Below are 19,725 nucleotides of genomic sequence, written 5' to 3'. Positions count from 1 at the left end.
ACTCTAATAGGTTCCAGGCTACCTGGGAATGACCAGGTGAGGTAAAAAAAATATTGTCCTAAAGGCATTATGGACATCAACACATCAGTGGGCATTCTGTTTCAACTCATTACAAATGAGGAACTTGAGGACCAGGGGTGGGGAGGAACGATCTTACCCCCAACCCCTTCCCTCTCCCAGGAAGGTGGGGGCAGAGCCCTGCCCCTTCTCTGACTTTCTCCTGGTTCTTTCTCCCTGAGTGGATGTGCAGCTAGGGTTGTGCTTTGCTCGTAGTGGTTCAGAGAGTGGGCTTTGGAGGCAGACTGACTCTGAATCACTGCTCGGCCACTGGCTAATGGTTTGATCATGGCTTCAGGTTCATCTCTAAGATGGGTTTTATAGCATCACATAGGATTGTTAATACACGAAAAGTGTTTGGAGAAGCTCCGAGTACATAGTAAATGTTAGCCATTATTATTATTGTTATCTTCATGGGGATGGTTTTCAGAATCAACACCAGTCAATGCCATGGGGAAGACGGCAAATATGCCAGAGGGAATGGGGCACACGAATAAGAAAAAGGGTATTTGCTAAGATATTTCCAAGATCAGAGTGGCAAAAAGATTGAAATAACCCTCTTTCTGAATTAAACTTCTTTTCCTAGGAACCAATTTCTGTAGCAAAGAACTTGGTGGGGGTATTCTCCAGGGTGGAGCTGTCATTCTGACAGCTGGTCAGAGCAGCTGTTCAAGTGTGGCTGAAAAGGCCACAAGGCCCCAGGCGCCTGCCCTCCGACTGGAGCCGGGCTGCCCTCAAGCTTGGAGTTGGTCCTGGAAGCACGTTAATGGCAAGTCCCAGAGTGGTGGGAAAATGCCCTGAGCTCACAGTACTGGGCTGGATCCCGCAGGCTCAGTGCTCTAATCATGGCTCCCTCCCTGGCGTGCTGTGTGACCCGAACAAATCAATTACCTTCTCTGTGCTTTCATTTTCCCAACTGTAAATCAGGGCACAGCCTGCCTGACCCATGTCCCTGCTGGGGAGTTGGTATCAAAAACCTTTAAAAAGGCAAAAGCAAAATCACACGGCTCAGAGGCACTGCTGGAAACACTGCCAAGACAAATAATGCAAGAGAGGGGCATGGGCGTCTGCCGGGGCCGAGTGGGGGCCGGTTTCACTGTGGTCCGTGCATCCAGTGAGAGCTCCGTGGGAAGGGCTGGAGCCAGTGTGGGACCAGCGAAGCTCTTACCTGTCGCCCTTTACTGGGTTTTCTCTAAACAACCACAATTCCATGATTATTGGAAAACTTCACTGGAATATTTTGCATAAAAGGTAGTTTTCAAGTTGAAAAATGGATTTCTTTATAGTTCATTTAAAAGAGAATAAATAAAACCGTTTTTCTCCCAAGGGAAAATCTGTCCTCCAGATGACCTGGGAAACTGTTAACTTTTTAAAGCGATTTGCAGGCCAGTGTCTTGGGGCTGGTAGGGAATGGGCGAGGCGTTTGCTGCCGTGTCTGGACCACAGCGCCCAGACGCACGTCCGTGGCATCCTTCCAGCCGCAGTGCTGTGGTTTCCCGTCCTGCCCCGCGCTGGGTTTTCAGCGCTTCAGGGGCACGTGCTGTGTTACTCCTCTCTGCTCCGGGATCTAGCACATTGTCAAGCTCACATTATATGTGTTCTGAGCTCACATCCTGGAAAAGATGTAAAAACCTCTAGAGTGTTTACTTCTAGTCAAACAGCTACTGACGACACTGTATTGAAGTAGATGGAGTGAGCACTGGGCTGGGAGTCTCACTCTGCTGCTGAAGGGCAGGGAGACCTCAGAGGAAACTTGTTTTCCTCTGTGAAGCCCAAGTCTCCCCAACTCATTTATTCATTTTAATCAATAGAGAGTCAGGTGTGCCAGGAATCACTTGAGATATCAGAATAGGGAAGGGTACCATACTCAACCTGCTCACAGAGAAGAAGAGAAACATGGAAACCACTTTCATGAAATGTAATCCATGCGCACCCACTCAGATAGCTAAAACAGTAAGGCAGATAACAATAAACGTTGGCAAAAATGTGGAGAAGTTAGAACCATGATACAGTACTGGTGGGAATGTAAGATGGTGCAGCCACTTTGGAAAACAGCTTGGCAGTTCCTCAAACTGTTAAATATAGAGTTACCATGTGACCCAGCAATTCTACCCCTATATATATATTCTACCCCTATATATATATATATATACCCAAGAGAAATAAAAACATCTGCCCACACAAACACTTACACACAAATGTTCACAGCAACATTATTCATGATAGCCCCAAAGTGGAAACAACCCAAATACGCATCAATTGATGAAAGGATGAACAAAATGTGGTATATCTATACAGTGAAATATAATTCAGCAATGAAAATACGTGAAGGACAATACAAGCAGAAACATGTTTGGCCCTGGGAAACATTATGCTAATTGGAAGAAGTTAATCACAAAAGACCACATATTATATGATTCTGTTTATATGAAATGGCCAGAATTGGCAAATCTATAGAAACGGAGGTAGATTAGTGGTTACTGAGGGCCCATAGAGGGGGCATAGATGGAGAAAAGTAAGGAAAGATTTCTAGGGGTTTCTTAGTGGAGTGATAAAAATGTCCTGAAACTAGATTGTGGTGATGGTTGAACAACCTTGTGACTATGCTAAAAACACTGAATTGTATACTCTAAGTGGGTGAATTGTATGGCATGTGAACGATTTCTCAAACAAAGCTGTATAAAATAATGCACGTTATGGTGGATGGAGAATACACTGAACTGGAGGAGGAGGTCCAGAGAGAGAAGAAGCGGCTTGTGGGGGATGGTCAGAGGAGGCTTCCCAGAAGAGTCCACTCTCGAGGCGAGTCTTGAGACGGATGTGACTTGAGAAGGGACGGGCATCCCGGGCAAGGACTGCCACATAGACAAAGGCACAGAGGCACGAGGGAGCTAAGAAGCGGTCTGATACGGCTGGAGCCGGGGTCCACAAAGGATTGGAAGGATGAGAGAGGCAGGTGGGTGATGAGAGATAAGGATGGAGAAGTGAGGGAAGTCTGGTCATGGAGGGCTCTAAGGTCCTGTTACAGAGCTGGGCTGTGGCCTGAACATTTTCCCTGTGCATGAGCAGGCTGACAGCGTAGCTTATAAGATCTTGTTTGGTTCTTAACTTATATGCTATTTCCAGACCACAGATCTTAGCTCTGTCTCTTGAAGACTGTACAGCTTTTGGAAGTTGCCACTGAGAAGAGACACACGTGGCACTGGATGTAAGGAAGGCTGTCCAAATCCCAGAGCATGGGGCGAGGGGGGCAGGAGAGGGAGGTGAGCATGGGTTCGGGTGAGGTGGGGGCAGCCCCAGCTACTCACTGCACAGCTGGCCCTCGTCTTCTCCCTGGGCGCAGTCCCGGTGGAAGTCGCAGGCCTGCCCGAGCTGGAGGACCGTCCCGTTCCAGCAAGTGAAGGAACTCTGCAGGGCCATCTTTGAGCCCGGGGATGTTCCTGGAGAGCACACAGAGACACATACCCCTGGTCAGTTTCGGTGGCCCTGATGTTCACATCCCAATAGCCTAAGACACCAGCATCTCAACGTGGCCACACCCAGGGCCACACCAGGACACCGAGAGGAAGTCTAAACACTAACCACCCCCAGCCCCCTGGGGATCTCCTTTTCTAGTGACGGGAAGTAGTAGAGTGGCCGAAGTTTGGTCCATGTCCCCCCAACAGTCTGGGGTCCTCAAATCCATGGCTTTATTTGCCAGGTCGGCAGCCTGTTGGTGGGGCCTCATCTGCACTCAGATAACTCTACCTTCAAGATCAAATTTGGGGTATCAAGGGAAATATGTGGTCCAGCGTATGTCCCTGTGTTCTTGACCCTAGATTCCACCACCAGTGACTCCAGAAGCATGCAGTGCTCTTGGTTGTGGAATACAAGACCACGGTGAGGCCCGGGCGCTGGGCCGGCTCCTCCATGACTGGCTGTGTGATGCTGACCTCATCCCTTCTCTGTCTGGCCCCCATCTCTTCATTTACAAAAGAAGGAGTTTTGACCATATTTCTAAAGTCTAGTGCAGTTCTGAAATTCTAGATAAATTGTATTATCCAGTAGAGGATGGGAGAGGGGGCAGTTTATAATGAACATGTTCGCAGTTATTTGTTTCTGTATGAAGAACAATACATTATGATAATTAACCTGTGACCCAAGAGAGCCAGGCTTCAGGGAAGAGTAGACTGACCTGGCCTGGCGTGCCCTACTCAATGGGTACTTTGCCTGGGACCACCCAACAAGGGCCTGGCTGGTGCTTCTGATGGCATCACCTGTCCCTGTCACCAGTCGGTGTGGAATGGGGGAGCCCTTGTGGGAATGAGCAGGAATGGCCCACCCCAAGTCTGGCTGCCTGGCGCTCTGTCCTCTTGCCCAGCTCCACCCCCGTGGCGGCTGGTGGCTCAAGAGTCTCCCCACCCCACCCATCACCCCAGTGCCCAGGTGGGGGTGGCGAGAATGAACCAGGACTGCCCCTGGCCAAGCCCTGCAGCTTCTCTGAGCCTCGTGTGTGTGTGTGTGTGGGCAGGGGGGGCTCCAACCCTGGCTGCGATATTAGACTGGTCTTTATTAAATTTTATTTTAATAAAATCGCCCAGCTGGTTGTGATGTGGGACTCTCCGGGTTAGATGACTTTTAATACCTAAAATTCCATGATTTTCCGGTTTGTTGGATTGTTCCCAATAGCGTGGAAACTCACCAAGTCCACCAGTTTACGCCTAGGATCCCCCTGTGTGCCTCAGCACATCTGGCTCTGTGAAGAAGTGAGGCAAGTCTTAGCAGTGTCCATTTCCTAAGTGGGACACTGAGTCACAGAGCTTCAGTGAGTGACCTGAGGTCAGCTGGTAAATGGGATCCAGGTCCCATGTGTCCAACTGCAAAGCCACTCTCTCCATCTCACGGAAGGGAGCGCTGGGGGTGGCCATGTGCCCCTCTTCCAGGCTAGTCCAGACAAGGCTCATTTTGTCAGCAGGTGGCCGAGGGCCTTGTCGCCAGGCCTCCTGCCTGGCTGGGCATTCTCCATAAACCCCAGATATGGAAAACAGCCTTGTTCTCCACAGGGAATCACACCCATATGCTTAACGCAGCGCCCCAAGGTCCTTTGAGATCTGAGTCCACAGTTCCTTCCATGTCTCACCTGTCTGTCTCTCCCCACGAACCCTGTGCATCAGTGCCAGGCAGCCTGACTCTGGAACCAGCTCAGGAGTGTGTTTCCACCTTCTCACCAAGCTGTGTGAGTCTCCATGTGTGCCCCCACCCCGGCCCAGCCACTGCCTGGCCCCTACGAGGGGGCACAGGAAGCCCGCACCTTGGGTTACCTACCTGTGGCTGGCTGAACAATGAACCCACATCCCCATCCCTCAAACCTGCAAATACGTTACTTCATGAGGTAAAAGAGACTTCACTAATATGACTAAATTAAGGATCTTTAGATAGGGGAGGTTATTCTGGATTATCCAGGTGTAATCACAAAGTCCTTAAAGAAATCAGTAAGAAAGTCAAAGTGAGAAGCAGGGGCTGTGAAGATGGCAGCGAGTGTTTGGAGTCATAAGCCTAGTAAGGCTGTGGCCACTGGGAGCCGTGGAGGGTGAGGATGCGGACCCCCACCCCCACCCCATAGGGCCTCCGAGAGGGCCGGCTCTGTGGGCGTGGCTTGTGCCCAGTGAGACTGCCTCAGACTTCTGCCCTCAGAACGGCACAGCGCTCTGAGAGAATGCATTTGTGTTGTTCTGCGCCACAGGCTTGTTACAAGAGCCACAGGATAGGAACACACCACCTAACCTGGCTCCAGCTGCTGTCAGCCAGCGAGGACCTGGTCACCTGAAACCCGGCATAGCTTCAGATCAACTCTGGTCCTTAACTTGTGTGACTAGACCTCTGTGGCTCCCCGGACTGGTCACCTCTGCCCCTTTCTTCCTCACACAGAAGGGAAAAGGCCACCCCTATCTGTCCCTGTGCCTCAAGACAGGCTAAGCCAGTGTTTGCTCCAAATCGTTCTAAATTCCAAATGCAGGGAAATGCACAGCTGGTCAGTCCCGTCCCCTGGGGAGCTGGGAAGTAAAATGCTTCTACGGAGCTGCTGTTGGTCCCTGGAAGGTTCAGTCTTCCCTGCAGCGGGGCGTCCCTCCCCGAAGGGAGGCCGCGGGGCTCTCCGGAGCGGCTGCGGGCTTTGAAGCAGGAATCAAGGTCTCAGCAAGGGTAACTGGCATCATAGAGTGCACCTGCTCCCCGCCCAGCACAGGGCCAGCGCTTTGCTTGCCTGCTCACTTGCACCTCCTAACTACGAGGACAGGGCCACTCTGCTATTTTCACTTACTAAGGGGAAGTTGCTGATTTAAGTGAGGGTGAGGCACAGTGGCAGGCAGGTGGCCTCCAGCTGGGTGCCCCTGTGAGGACCCGACTGGTGTGTCCACTTCAGCTGTGGGCCCACCTGCCTAGTGACACTGCCTGTCCTCTCTGCCCCTTACAAGGTAAAGGTGTTTAGGAAAGAAACAGTCTTCACAGTTACTTGATGATTTTTAGTTTTCAAAAATTATGTCTTATATTGGACCCTTATATATAAGTAAGACTTTATTACCCTTGCTCCCAACCCTAATGAAGAAAGTATAAGCAAAATAAAAAAATCTTGTTGTTTTCCTCAGCCTGTGCCATGCATGTAAAGCCGTGTTGTGTTTTATTCACTCCTTATGATTAGGCCTGTTTCTCATTGTGTGTTTTCATGACATGTGCATGTTTCATACACTAATGACTTGTCATTCCCTGAATGTGTCTTACAGTTTCTTTTACTTTCCTTCATTTTTAGAAACATATGCCTATTGTATAAAGTGGGAAACAGGTAAACATAAACAAAAGCAATGCCCAGAATCTCACTACCCAGAGGCCATCATTTTTAACATCTCCGAATTTATTTTTTGTCTATTCTTTTAAAGTGTGTGTAGTTGTGCCATAGGTATATATGCCTTAAAAAGAATTAAATAATACCATGAACTTTTCCAAAGACTCTCCAGAAGAATACCTTTTCATGGCTACAATACTTGGCAATATGTACCACCATTTATTTAAACAGTAGTCAATGACTGATTGTTTGACTACTTATAATAACTCTTTGAAGAATATTTTTGAACATAAACCTTTGCCTGCATTTCAGATGATCTTCATCGGATAGATTCCCAGAAGTGGAATTACCGAATCAAAGGGTGCAAACATTTTAAAGGCCCTTGATACACACCGCCAAATTGCTTTCTAGAAGTTAATCCAATTTACACTCTCTCCGGCTGTGTTCATACACGCACGCCCTCTTTACCCCATCCTGGCCAACCCTGAATATTATCATGATTTTTATTTTTCACCAATGCTATTTCCCTGCTGTTTTATTTTGTATTTCTTTGGTAGTTAGTGAGGCTGAATATTTTTTTTTCACACGTTGTTAGCTTTATTTTACTTTTACATTGTCGACTTCCACCTGCCAATTTACCATTAGGTTCTTCAGTTTTCCATGCAGAATTGTATGAGATTGTGAATAAGGATGCGAAACTATTTATTATATAGTTGACAATTTCTCCCAGTATTTTATACGTACTTTCGTTGTTTACAAGGTATCTTGCTATGCAGGAGTTTTGAGTCTGTACATAATACAAATCTATCCATATTTTCCTTGGTGGTTTCTTGTTTCTGCATGTATGCTTAGAGAGTTTGTCCCACACAATACTGGTTGTGTGCGGGCCACCCTCCCTCATCTTATCTGTCAGGAATGGGGAACGGGACCTCGCCCTTTCATCTCTGACATTTTTGTGGATTCTCCCATTCTCTCCTCCACTAAGCATCCTTTCCCTTGGACTCCTATCGCTCAGTACTTCTTGCATTAATCGCGGTGGATGGGAAGGGAGGTATCAAGTCTTACCCTCATGAGTCTGCAACAATATCCTGTATAGAGATCTCCGCACCCTAACATTTGGGAACTGAACTATCAATGTATTATATGTGGAAAGTTTTATTATACCTGCTCTATCGTTGAGAATACAAAGGCAGAGCGTGGTTACACGGTTTGGTGAGGGACTGGTGACAACTAACATTTTTGACATCTTGTTCTCTATCCTCTGTGCTGTGTCTGTTTAGGAGGGGGCAATGCCCGGGTGACGGGTGTCTTCAGGAGCAGTGACTGTGAGTACAGAAGGGCAGGAGGTTGGCATCCCACCCTTCCCCCCTACCCTTGACAAAGGAGAGGGCCAGTGGTGGGAAGGGAGGGCTGCCCTCACTCTCTGGATGCCCCAGACTTTTTCTCCAAACCTCTCCTTTCTCAGATGAAGCCCAGCCTCAGCCCAGAGAGCTGTCTCCATCAATTCTGCTTCTACAAGTCGTCCCCACCCCCTCCCCCAGCTGGAGACGCGGCTGCCTGGTAGTGCTTCTTCCATACCAGGGGTCCCCAAACTTTTTACACAGGGGGCCAGTTCACTGTTCCTCAGACCACTGGAGGGCCAGGCTATAAAAAAAAACTATGAACAAATCCCTATGCACACTGCACATATCTTATTTTAAAGTAAAAAAACAAAACGGGAACAAATACAATATTTAAAATAAAGAACAAGTAAATTTAAATCAACAAACTGACCAGTATTTCAATGGGAACTATGCTCCTCTCACTGACCACCAATGAAAGAGGCGCCCCTTCTGGAAGTGCAGCGAAGGCCGGATAAATGGCCTCAGGGGGCCGCATGCAGCCCGCGGGCCGTAGTTTGGGGACCCCTGCTCCATACCATGGGAAACTTCATGCTGGTGAGAGATTCAATCAGATGTATGCCTGGCACTCTGATCTCTACTGCCAGCCCAAATTCAAAACTAATGAGGCACAACAAAAAACAACCTCTCTGTCTTCTCAAGTTCTTTTTTTATGGGTCCCATAAATTCCAAGGAAGGAAGTACCCTTGGTGATGGTTTTAATCAAGAGCCTGAGTTTCTTAAACAGCATCCTCTCTGTGATTGTAAAATGATCATTCTGGCTTATAGACTGTGATAACCTGAGGCCCGGGGTGGTCATATCCTGCCTCAGCGGCAACAGATCTTCCTGCTGGCACTTCTTGATGCTTTCCACCCATAGGTGCCAGGGATCCTGGCGACCATGAAACACCAAATGTCCTAATCACAGAAAGCTTAGGGATATCTGAGATTCAGCCACTCTGGGGGGAGTTGGTGCAGAGGGATCTTTTGTTAGTAAGAGTCTTCTCTGTGGGAATTTATTTACTATCTTTTAAATAGTAGTCCTTCCCAGAATGATGATGTAAGTCACTGGGGGCAGAAACTTATCACTGTTCTTTACCTCTGCATAGCACCTTCGTAGCTTACAGTGTGCTTTCCTAATCCTTCCTTGTTTGAACCTCATAAAAAATGGTAGAACAATTATTATTATTCCCATTTGATTAATTGGAAGATCAAGGATTCGGGAGACTAAATAATGTACAGAGAAATGCTTTCTAAGCAGTAAGGCACTACAAAATGCAGTGTTTCTCGGACGGTGCTTTGCTTGTGGTCTCACAGCGAGTAAGCCACAGGGGCAGGCCCAGCACCTGGTCAGACGGTCTAGGCGGAGCTCCTCTCCACGGCTCGGATCAGGTCAGCCTTTGGAGCAGCGCCCTGAGTGCCCATGCGAATCACTTGGGAAGTTCGAAATACGGTTGGTCTTCAGGCTCCACTTGGACCAATGAAATCAGTAGAAGGACAGGCTCTCAGCATTGGTGGTTTTAGAAGCTACCTGAGTGATTCCCATGGGCATCGGGTTGAGAACCACTTCCTCGGAGGGCTGGAAGATCTGCCCGTGAGCACTTATGTGTCTTGGTTACCTCCTTTACCTCTACTGTCCTCAGTACAATGAGGGTGGAGCCTCAGACCCAACCTTTAAGACCACCATCCATCTGCAACATCTGGATTCTGGGGTTCTGGGCAATGGCTGTTGGTGGCTGTGTGTCTGTAAGGCTGATTTGATATAGTTAGTGCCACCCTTATTAATGCAGACTATTTAATGACTCTCCCTGAAGCCTTCTTCCCTCCCATGCATCTTTAGCGAGCCTCTTGCCCAGCAAGCTGCCTTTCGTTGCTTCACGTTAGCTTCTCCCATCCTAGTCATCTGTCACTTGTGTCCTGGACCGTGTCTCCTGAAACAACATGCCACATTTGTTTGCCCATTTATCTACTCTCCAGTGCAGCACAGATCAGTTCATATTTGCATCTGAGACACGTGTGGCCCAGGTCAGGTTACACGAACCGCTGTTCCACATCATGAGTGACTTATTGGGTTCACCCGTTGGGAATGATTCCTTTTCCCTAATTGTGCATTCAAAGCAGAAACCCAACACACTCCCCTCCTTCAATCATGTCTTGGAGATGTGATGCTACAAAAATATACACAACTCTCCTTACTCAAATTTCTTTTTTAAATGAATGTCAAATTTTAGGTCACTTAATTAATTTTTAATTAAGGTGATTTATGTGGCATTTAAAAAGGCACATTTGTATCAGCTTTTGGACTATCTCCCACATGCTTGCTGTTGCCTAAGCAATGACACTCGTTAAAGGGGGAAAATTGAATGCTGCTTCCGTGAGGGGGGTGTCTCACTATTACATTAGAGACAAGGGGGTGTGACGTGTGGGAGGAGCCTGGCTTCTAGAGGACAAGAAGGTCAGGAGTGGGCTGGGCCACGTTCCCTCCGGGAGAAACTCACTGATTCCCAGGATGAGGAGAATCAGGTACTGAAGGGTAAACAAGCCCAGAAACATGGGAATGGATGGTGACACGATGAGGATGCAGTCACACAGCATGCACAGGCTAACAGCTGTGACTACCGTGCCGACGGTAATGGAAGGCCTGCGAACTGTGTAAATTAAGCCTGGCAGAGACCAGTCTTGCCGAGGGCTTTGGGCCTCATAAATTGTTGTGTGGACAGCCTCATTAAAGAACTGGCATCTTGGGTTCCTACTCAAAATGTAAATGGGCGAGGAGAGGGCTAGCCGTGGAGGCCGACGGTGGGCTGGGCCAGAAAGCACGGGTGGGGAACGGAGAGGGCTGGATGGAGGCCTAGCTCTGCTTACAAGCCTCTGGGCCATGAGCAAGGCACTTCTCTTCTGGCTCAGCTCCCCCATTTGTGGAACCTCTAGAGCCACACTCACCACGGGCTTAGGCTACTGCGTTGGGGGGGTGTCCACAGACCCTCTGCAACAAAGGCACACAGGAACTTGTTAACCACGCTGCTTTCTGGGCCCCTGCAGACCTCCAGTCAGAACATCTGGGGGTGGAACCCTGGGACCAGCATGTTCTACAAACTCCTTGCATGACAACTGGGTACACCGAAGTCTGGACACTTCCAGCATTAGAGTAATGAATGGGCTTTCAGTTTCTCCTTCCCTTGGAAGAATCTCAAGCTTCCCGGCCCCCAAGCACCCTCCCTGGGACCACCCCCTCCTGGGTCCAGGGTCGGCAGGGTTCCTTTCACACCCAGATTCCGCATCTGTTCTTCCTTCAGCGGCCCACGCTATTGCTTTGTTTAGTTTGTATTGATGTGCCCCCTAAGGTGTAGGGAAAATATTACCCGGTTCCAGCCCCCTCTTCTACTAGCTAGCGGTGTGGACGGTGACAGTTCATGAGGTTCTTCCCTTCTGTAAATCATGGATGCTGTCTAATTTATAGGATTTTTGGTGAGGATTCAATAAAAGTATATATATAAATGGTATGTGGGGTGCCTATGAGCTAATTTTATATAGTACCCCAAGAGGTTTGGAAGCATGTGCCATGGAGGGTTGCTGAAAGGGATCAATAAGGGGGTTAGACAAGCCAGATCTTAGGGACAGACAGCACCTTTCGGAATCCCTCACATCCCAGAGTACGGGTGACCATCTACGGGGCCATACCTATCGGCAAAATGATGATAGAAACAAATCCAATAATAATTTTCAATGCAAGAATAGCTATGAAAAGTAAGTTGCAATGATGAGTTTTCAAGATTGTCCCTGGAGTCACCCCACAAGCAGAGTTAGCTCTCTGAGCCCAACTCCGAGGTGCTAATCTGACCATACGCCTGTGCTGGTGTCCACAGCACTCCAGCCCCATCGAGGCTCTGCCCCAGCACAGCCTGCTGGCCCAGCGCCACTTGCTCAGTGTCTTTGCATCTTTAGGTAAACACCGTGACTTGCAGTGTCATGCACATGCAGCAATCACAACTGCCTTTGTGTAACCTGAGTACACAATGGTGTACTCACCATTTATTGAGTACTTATAATCTTTGTCTACAACCATCTTCTCCATTTGAACAATTCCTCCTAACCCAGCTGTCACTTTCCCCAATGGCTTGTTCTTTTTCCTTTAAGGAAAACATGTGACTGACTTCCTCTGGGGTGCTCTGGTAATCATTACACATTTTTAACTGTGCACACACCTCACCCTATTGCATGATGAGTCTGCACTGCTAGCTTCTCCCATGAAATGCTAAATTCTTTGAGGCAGGTGGTCCATCTTACTTTACCTCTTGTAGAGTGTCGGGCATGCAGTGAGCACTAATGAATGTACGGCAAAGGAGTGCAAAATATATCACCATGTTTACGTAGACAAATGGGGTGAGGTGGAATTTCATTGCATTCTGGAAATTGCTAATTCCTCAAAGGAATTGCTAATTCCTAGAGTCTAGCTTATACCATAGAAATTGCACCCCCTCCCATGCCCCCACCCCCATACCATTTACTTTTTGGATTACTACACAACTATGTTCAGAGCTTCTCCTAAGAGCCTGGCATTGGGGTTAAGGTAGTGAACAGAGGGTACCATGGGCAACTAGTTTGATAGCTAGGCAACCTGAGTTTCCTCCAGGAAGGTGATATTTGAGTGGATACTGAAGAATAAGAGATAGTTAACCATGCAAAGAGGCTATGGAGAAGCAGGAATTATAGCACTCGGGTAGTGGAAAAACACTAAAGATCTAGAAACATAGCAAAGACCAGTGTGGCTCAAGAGGGCCACAAATGGTCACGAGGACTGGGAGAGGAGGTGGGGGGCAGAGGCCCAATCAGACAGGACCTTGCAGGCTGCAGTAAGGGGTGTGGGTTGTAAGGGGTGTGGGTTTTGCTGAAGGAGTTTAGATAAGAGACTGAAAACTATTTAATTAGATTTTTCAAAATTTTAAAAATAAATTTATTCATTTTAGGGAGGGGAGTGAGAATGAGAGAGAGAGGGAGAGAGAGAGAGAAAGGAGGGGGGAGGAGCAGGAAGCATCAACTCCCATATGTACCTGACCAGACAAGTACAGGGTTTCAAACCAGCAACCTCAGCATTCCAGGTCAACGCTTCATCCACTGCACTACCACAGGTCAAGCTAATTAGTTTTTGTTTGTTTGTTTTTGTATTTTTCCTAAGTTAGAAGCGGGGAGGCAGATAGACTCCCGCATGCACCTGACTGGGATCCACCCAGCATGCCCACCAGGGGGTGATGCTCAGCCCATCTGAGGCATTGCTCCGTTGTAACCAGAGCCATTCTACACCTGAGACGGAGGCCATGGAGCCATCCTCAGTGCCCGGGCAAACTTGGCTCCAATGGAGCCTTGACTGAGGGTGGGGAAGAGAGAGATAGAGAAAAAGGAAAGGGGGAAGGGTGGAGAAGCAGATGGGCGCTTCTCCTGTGTCGAACCCAGGACTTCCATATGCCAGGCAACTCTCTACCACTGAGCCAACCAGCCAGGGTCCTGATTAGTTGTTTTTTTTATATAAAAATGATCATTCTGAGCAATTTAGAGAAAATGGATCGGATAGAGTGATGGAAGTGGAAAAACCATTTTGCATGGGCTGTAACTGACCAAGTGAGGGAGGAAGGCAGCTCGCACGGGCCAGTAACGTCGGAGATGGGGAGGAGTGAGTGATGGGAATTACATGCTGGAGGTGACCCTGACGGAGGGCTGGTGGCTTGGAGAGGGTGGGAGCGATGGCGACATCAGGGTGGTACTAAGACAAAGCCATGGCTGGCCGCCGACATGACAGAGCCAGTGAGGGTTTGCTTCAAAACCCCACTGCCCTGGACAAAGTCAGTCTCCACATAAACTTACGAAGAACCACTGAGATTCCCTCAGGCCATTAGTAGGAAAGCTGAATATGTTTCATTTCTATGGCTGAGCTCTCTGAAAAAAGTAAAAATTTTCTTATTTCTTCGTACCCTCCACAGGCCCTTTATTTTGTTGCACGATCCTTTTCCCAAGGTTTCCCTACTCGACATTTATCTTCATTGCTTTGCTGAAAAGACAGAGCAATAATATTATTTTTAATATTATAAATGACCTCTGTGTACAATTTACCATTTGTCTCCCTGAAAAGCAGTGACATTTAACCATTCTGCACCACAGCGCCCCATAAAATATGCTGTTTCTCCTCTTGTGTTTTCAGTAAACAATGAACAATTCCGATCATGCCTTGGAGAATTAATGCCAATCACAAATAAATGACAGCTACTGCTGGGACTACTGAGGGCCACACAGATTATGCGATGGGGACAGCTGTGCGGGACAGAGGGCCAAGATTTGCAGGGCCCATGCAGACCGGAGGAGTAGCAGCAGGGCACCAATCACAAGAGTGGCCTCTTGAGGCACCTCTGCCGAAGGGAGCCGGGTGCATCTGGCCCCTTGAAGACAGTTGCGAGGTCATCTTGCCTCCACTCAACCCACGGTAGCCATGGTGGAAGGTTCTGCTTGCTGAAGAGAGGGAGGCCATTGGGAACTGATGCAGGTATCAATTCGTAACAATAATGACCACCCTCACCATTTATTGAGTACTTATAATCTTGCAGGTACCATTTTAAAAACTTTATATGCATTATTTTATTTAGACCTTAGAGCAACTACATGAAATAGTTGTTAATGGTCTCCATTTTATTGAGAAGATCACTAGGACCTAAGGATTTATAAAGATATTCCCAAAGTCCTAGAGGCAGAATTTTATGTCTGCCTGACTCTGGAGCCCATGCTCTTACTCAATATGCTGGACCCACCAGGAGAAAGGCCAGGAATAACTGAGAGGGAGGACGGTGGACCATGAGCTGGTGGAGCACCAGAAAAATGTGTGCAGCAGCCGAGCTCAGGCTGGGGAGAGGAAGCCAGCAGCACCGCAGGCGGGAAGGGGTGAGAGTGAGGCTGCCTGGGGTCCTGCACAGGGTACCTGTCCCTCAAAGGGCTGATACAAGTGTTCTTAGGGGAATGCTATACCAGGTAGGTGCAGAGACAACGTCCAGGCACAGGGGAACAGATGGGAACTGAATATTATAATTCATAGTTTGTTTCCTGGGCCAGGCAAAGGTCTCATCTTGTGGAGATTGTTGGGTCAAAGGAGATAGTTATAGAATAGTACTTCGTAAACCACTGAGAACCAGCGAATGAGCTGGTTATTATGAGCTACCTGACATTCATATAGAATCTCACCAAAGCCATACAAGTCTCAGTCCCTCACCTGCTTGTCTTTACTGAAATGTCACCTTCTCAGGGCGGCTTTTCCTGGTGACCTGGTGACCTTATCCACAGTCTCTCCCTGCCTCTGTCCCAGAGCACAGACACTTCCTACCTCTGTTCCCTGGTGGTTGTTCCTCCTGGCTACTTAGTCTTGGGCAATAGACACTTTCCTTGTTAGTTTGGCGCTAGTCTTTCACCCTCCCAAGCAATGTTTTCACTGCTGGATCTCCAGTTCCTAGTACAGTGCCTGACGTATAGGGGGATCTCAATAAAAGTGTGTTAAAAGAATAGTTAAAAAATATCTCTTTCGTAAATTATTTGGGGCAATGAATTCAGAAGCAGGATTTATGTACTATTCACAATTTAGAATTGGTACTTCAGAACGAAGGCATGCAACTGAAGAGGACTTCCATGTTGTCCCAATCCCCATGGCCACACGTGTACAAAGCTGGGATCTGTGCATACAAAAGCCAATCACAAAAGAGGCTCACTGCAGTGATTGTGGTCTTCTCTGTTTCTAAAGACCTTGCTCAGCACTGCCAGCTCCATTTGGGAAGACGGCTGCACACTCACACGCACAGCTGAGCACTAACTGGGCGGTTAATGGAGCTGCAGCCAGCACGGCCCCTGGGAGCCAGCCGCACACAGAGGGAAACGTGATGGCCAACTCAGTAAGTGGTGAGAGGCTGGGAGACTGTCAGAAAATACTGCCCACTGAGGCTCAAAACCAGGAGGGAGGCTGAGGCCAGGCCCCAAGCAATCTACCTGAAGTCAGAGTCAGGAGGAAGCAGGATTTCCTGAAAGGAAATGTGAAGAGCTTCCATGTTATTCAGTTTGATAGACAAGGAAATGTGGAAAGGAGGCAGAGACTTCTAGGGAAAGATCCAGGTCACTTGATTTGGCTAGGTGTCAAGAATGTCTTTATATTTTTTAGTTTCTAATTCTTTTCTAAGGCTCTCGTATCAGGGTCTGACCTTCTCAGAACCACAAAATTGGTACAAACCTATTGAAAAGGAAGTTGGATTATAGGCAGGGAGGAAGGATGAATAAAAATTATAAGAAATAATATTCAATGGGTACTTACTCTGTACCAACCATTTTCCTTGTGTGTGTTTATTACCTTTTACCTGATTCTTTGAATGAACATATTTATGCAGGAAGAAAGTGATTTAGAATGGCTACTATAAGAACATGGGAAAAACAAGTGTTGGTGGGCTATAGCAAACAAATTGGAATCCCATTCACTGTTGGCAGGAATGTAAAATGGTACAGCCATGATTAAAAATATTGTGGTGGGAGACCTGAAGATGGCAGCGGAGTAGGCGGACGCACAGATGCTCAGCTCTCACCACCAAACTGGAATACAAATCAATTTAGGAAAAATCAGTGTAAAAACCCAACTCTGGACTATAAGAACAGCTCTCAAAAACCAAGGATCAAAGAAGAAGCCACAACAAACCTGGTAGGGAGCGCCTGAATCTCCCTTGCTTACAGGAACAGAAGGGTGGGGGGTGAGGCTGAGAGCCCAGAGGGGATCTCACTTCAGGGAAAAGAGCAGAAAATACTGCTCATAGCCACTTGCCTGGCGACCAGGGAGCGATGTGTGTTGAAAAGACCAGTTTATCTCCCAAGTGGAAATGAGAGAGAGAGGGACAGACTGTGAGGGGCTAAGGAATGCAGGAGATGACCTAAAAAAGCTGACTCATCTGTGTGGAGGCAGCCATAGCTGGGGGAGGGACTGATCCTTCCAAAAAACAGTACTGAATTGCTTTTGGATCAGAGATCTCCAGACAACTCTCCAGCTCCGATCAGTGCAACAAGACACAGCTGGAAACAAGAAGTGGGGAGGAGGGGCAGTAACTCAGGTCTCCATGGAGATCTGAGATATACCTCCCTCTACTGAAGCTGAAAAACACCCTGCCCCCAGAGAGATTAGTTGGTGGAAGAGGCCTTCAGAGTCTCAGGTTACACCCATTGCATTCCTGGATACAGTTTCAAGGAAGCCCCCTGCTGAGATCAGTAAACAAGACTACCACCTGTTAAGAAAACAAACAAATCAAGACTTCAAAGCTGCCCAAATCCAAAAGTGGATTACAAATAACATCTGATACCAACCCAAGAAGACCTAGAAATAACACAACTGAAAATTGGAGGCAGACAACACCAAGCCTAGACTCAACCTACTCTACAAACAAAACACCCAAACACAGACAATGAGAAGACAAAAAAGTGCAATCCAAATGAAACCACAAGAGAAGCCTTCAGGAGATGAACTGAGTGATATGGAAATAATCAAACTTCCAGGTGCGGAGTTCAAAATAATGATTGTAAGGATGCTTAGGGATCTTAGAACAACAATGGATGGTCATTATGAACACCTAAATAAAGAAATAGCAAGTATTAAAAAAAAATCAGTCGGAGATGACAAATACAATATCAGAAATAAAGACCATAATGGAAGGAATTAAAAACAGGATAGATAGAGCTGAGGATCGAATCAGCGAGTTGGAGGATAACTGGAATGAAGGCATGAAAGCAGAGAAGAAAAAAGAAAAGAGACTCAAAAAGTCTGAGGAAACTCTTAGAGAGCTCTGTGACAATATGAAGAGAAATAACATCCGCATCATAGGGGTTCCTGAAGAAGAAGAAAAAGAACAAGGGATAGAGACTTTGTTCAATCATTTCATAGCTGAAAACTTCCCTAAATTAATGCAGGAGAAACTCTCACAAGTTCAAGAAGCACAGAGGACTCCATTAAAGAGAAACCCAAAGAAACCTACACCAAGACACATCATAATTAAAATACCAAAGCTAAGTGATAAAGAGAAAATATTAAAAGCTGCAAGAGAAAAAAAAGCTATCACCTACAAAGGAGCCCCCATAAGAATGACATCTGACTTCTCACAAAAACACTTTTTTTTCCCCATTTTTCCGAAGCTGGAAACGGGGAGGCAGTCAGACAGACTCCCGCATGCGCCCGGCCAGGATCGACCTGGCATGCCCACCAGGGGGCGATACTATGCCCATCTAGGCCATCGCTCTGTTGCATCCAGAGCCATTCTAACACCTGAGGCAGAGGCCACAGAGCCATCCTCAGCGCCCGGGCCATCTTTGCTCCAATGGAGCCTCAGCTGCGGGAGGAGAAGAAAGAGACAGAAAGAAAGGAGAGGGGGAGGGGTGGAGAAGCAGATGGGCACTTCTCCTCTGTGCCCTGGCTGGGAATTGAACCCGGGACTCCTGCACGCCAGGCCGACGCTCTACCACTGAGCCAACCGGCCAGGGCTCAACAGAAACACGTGAGGCCAGAAGGAAATGGCAAGAAATATTCAAAGTAATGCAGAACAAAAACCTACAACCAAGACTACTTTATCCAGCAAGGCTATAATTTAAAATCGAAGGAGAAATAAAAAGCTTCCCAGACAAAAAACAACTCAAGGAATTCATTACAACCAAACCAATGCTACAGGAAATGTTAAGGGGCCTGTTGTAAACAGATCAAAGTGGGAAAAGAATATAGCAAAAAAGGAATACAGCTTTAAAGAATAAAATGGCAATAAACAACTACATATCAATAATAAACATAAATGTAAATGGATTAAATGACCCAATCAAAAGACATAGGGTAGCTGCGTGGATAAGAAAACAGGACCTATACATATGCTGTCTACAAGAGACACACCTTAGAACAAAAGATACACATAGATTGAAGGTAAAAGGATGGAAAAAACATTTCATGCAAATGGAAATGAAAAAAAAGCTGGAGTAGCAATACTTATATCAGACAAATTGGACTTTAAAACAAAGGATATAGTAAGAGATAAAGAAGGCCACTACATAATGATAAAGAGAGTAATCCAACAGGAAGATATAACTATTATAAATATCTATGCATCTAATATAGGAACACCTAAATATATAAAGCAGACTTTGATGGATTTAAAGGGCGAGATCAACAGCAATACTATAATAGTAGGAGATTTCAATACCCCACTAACATCACTAGATAGATCCTCAAGAAAGAAAATTAACAAAGAAACAGCAGACTTATTGGACACACTAGATCAACTCGATTTAATAGATATCTTCAGAACCTTTCACCCTAAAGCAGTAGAATATACATTCTTTTCAAGTGCTCATGGTACATTCTCTAGGATAGACCACATGTTAGGGCACAAAAGTGGTCTCAACAAATTTAAGAAGATTGAAATCATATCAAACACTTTC

At 46.9% G+C, this 19,725-nt stretch overlaps 1 protein-coding gene across 1 annotated transcript in view; it reads right to left on the bottom strand.

Annotated features, from left to right (window-relative positions):
- ALK (ALK receptor tyrosine kinase) overlaps positions 1 to 19,725 on the bottom strand; it is a 693,423-nt gene that overhangs the window by 114,320 nt on the left and 559,378 nt on the right. Inside the window, exon 6 of the mRNA XM_066378600.1 lies at positions 3,366 to 3,497. Coding sequence (XP_066234697.1) covers positions 3,366 to 3,497 — 132 coding nt within the window. The remainder of the gene's footprint in view (positions 1 to 3,365; positions 3,498 to 19,725) is intronic.

Source organism: Saccopteryx leptura, chromosome 3 (assembly GCF_036850995.1).
Source record: "Saccopteryx leptura isolate mSacLep1 chromosome 3, mSacLep1_pri_phased_curated, whole genome shotgun sequence".
Classification (NCBI taxonomy): Eukaryota; Metazoa; Chordata; class Mammalia; order Chiroptera; family Emballonuridae; genus Saccopteryx; species Saccopteryx leptura.
The sequence above is the reverse complement of the archived record's forward strand: the minus strand, read 5'-3'. Positions and strand labels throughout refer to the sequence as shown.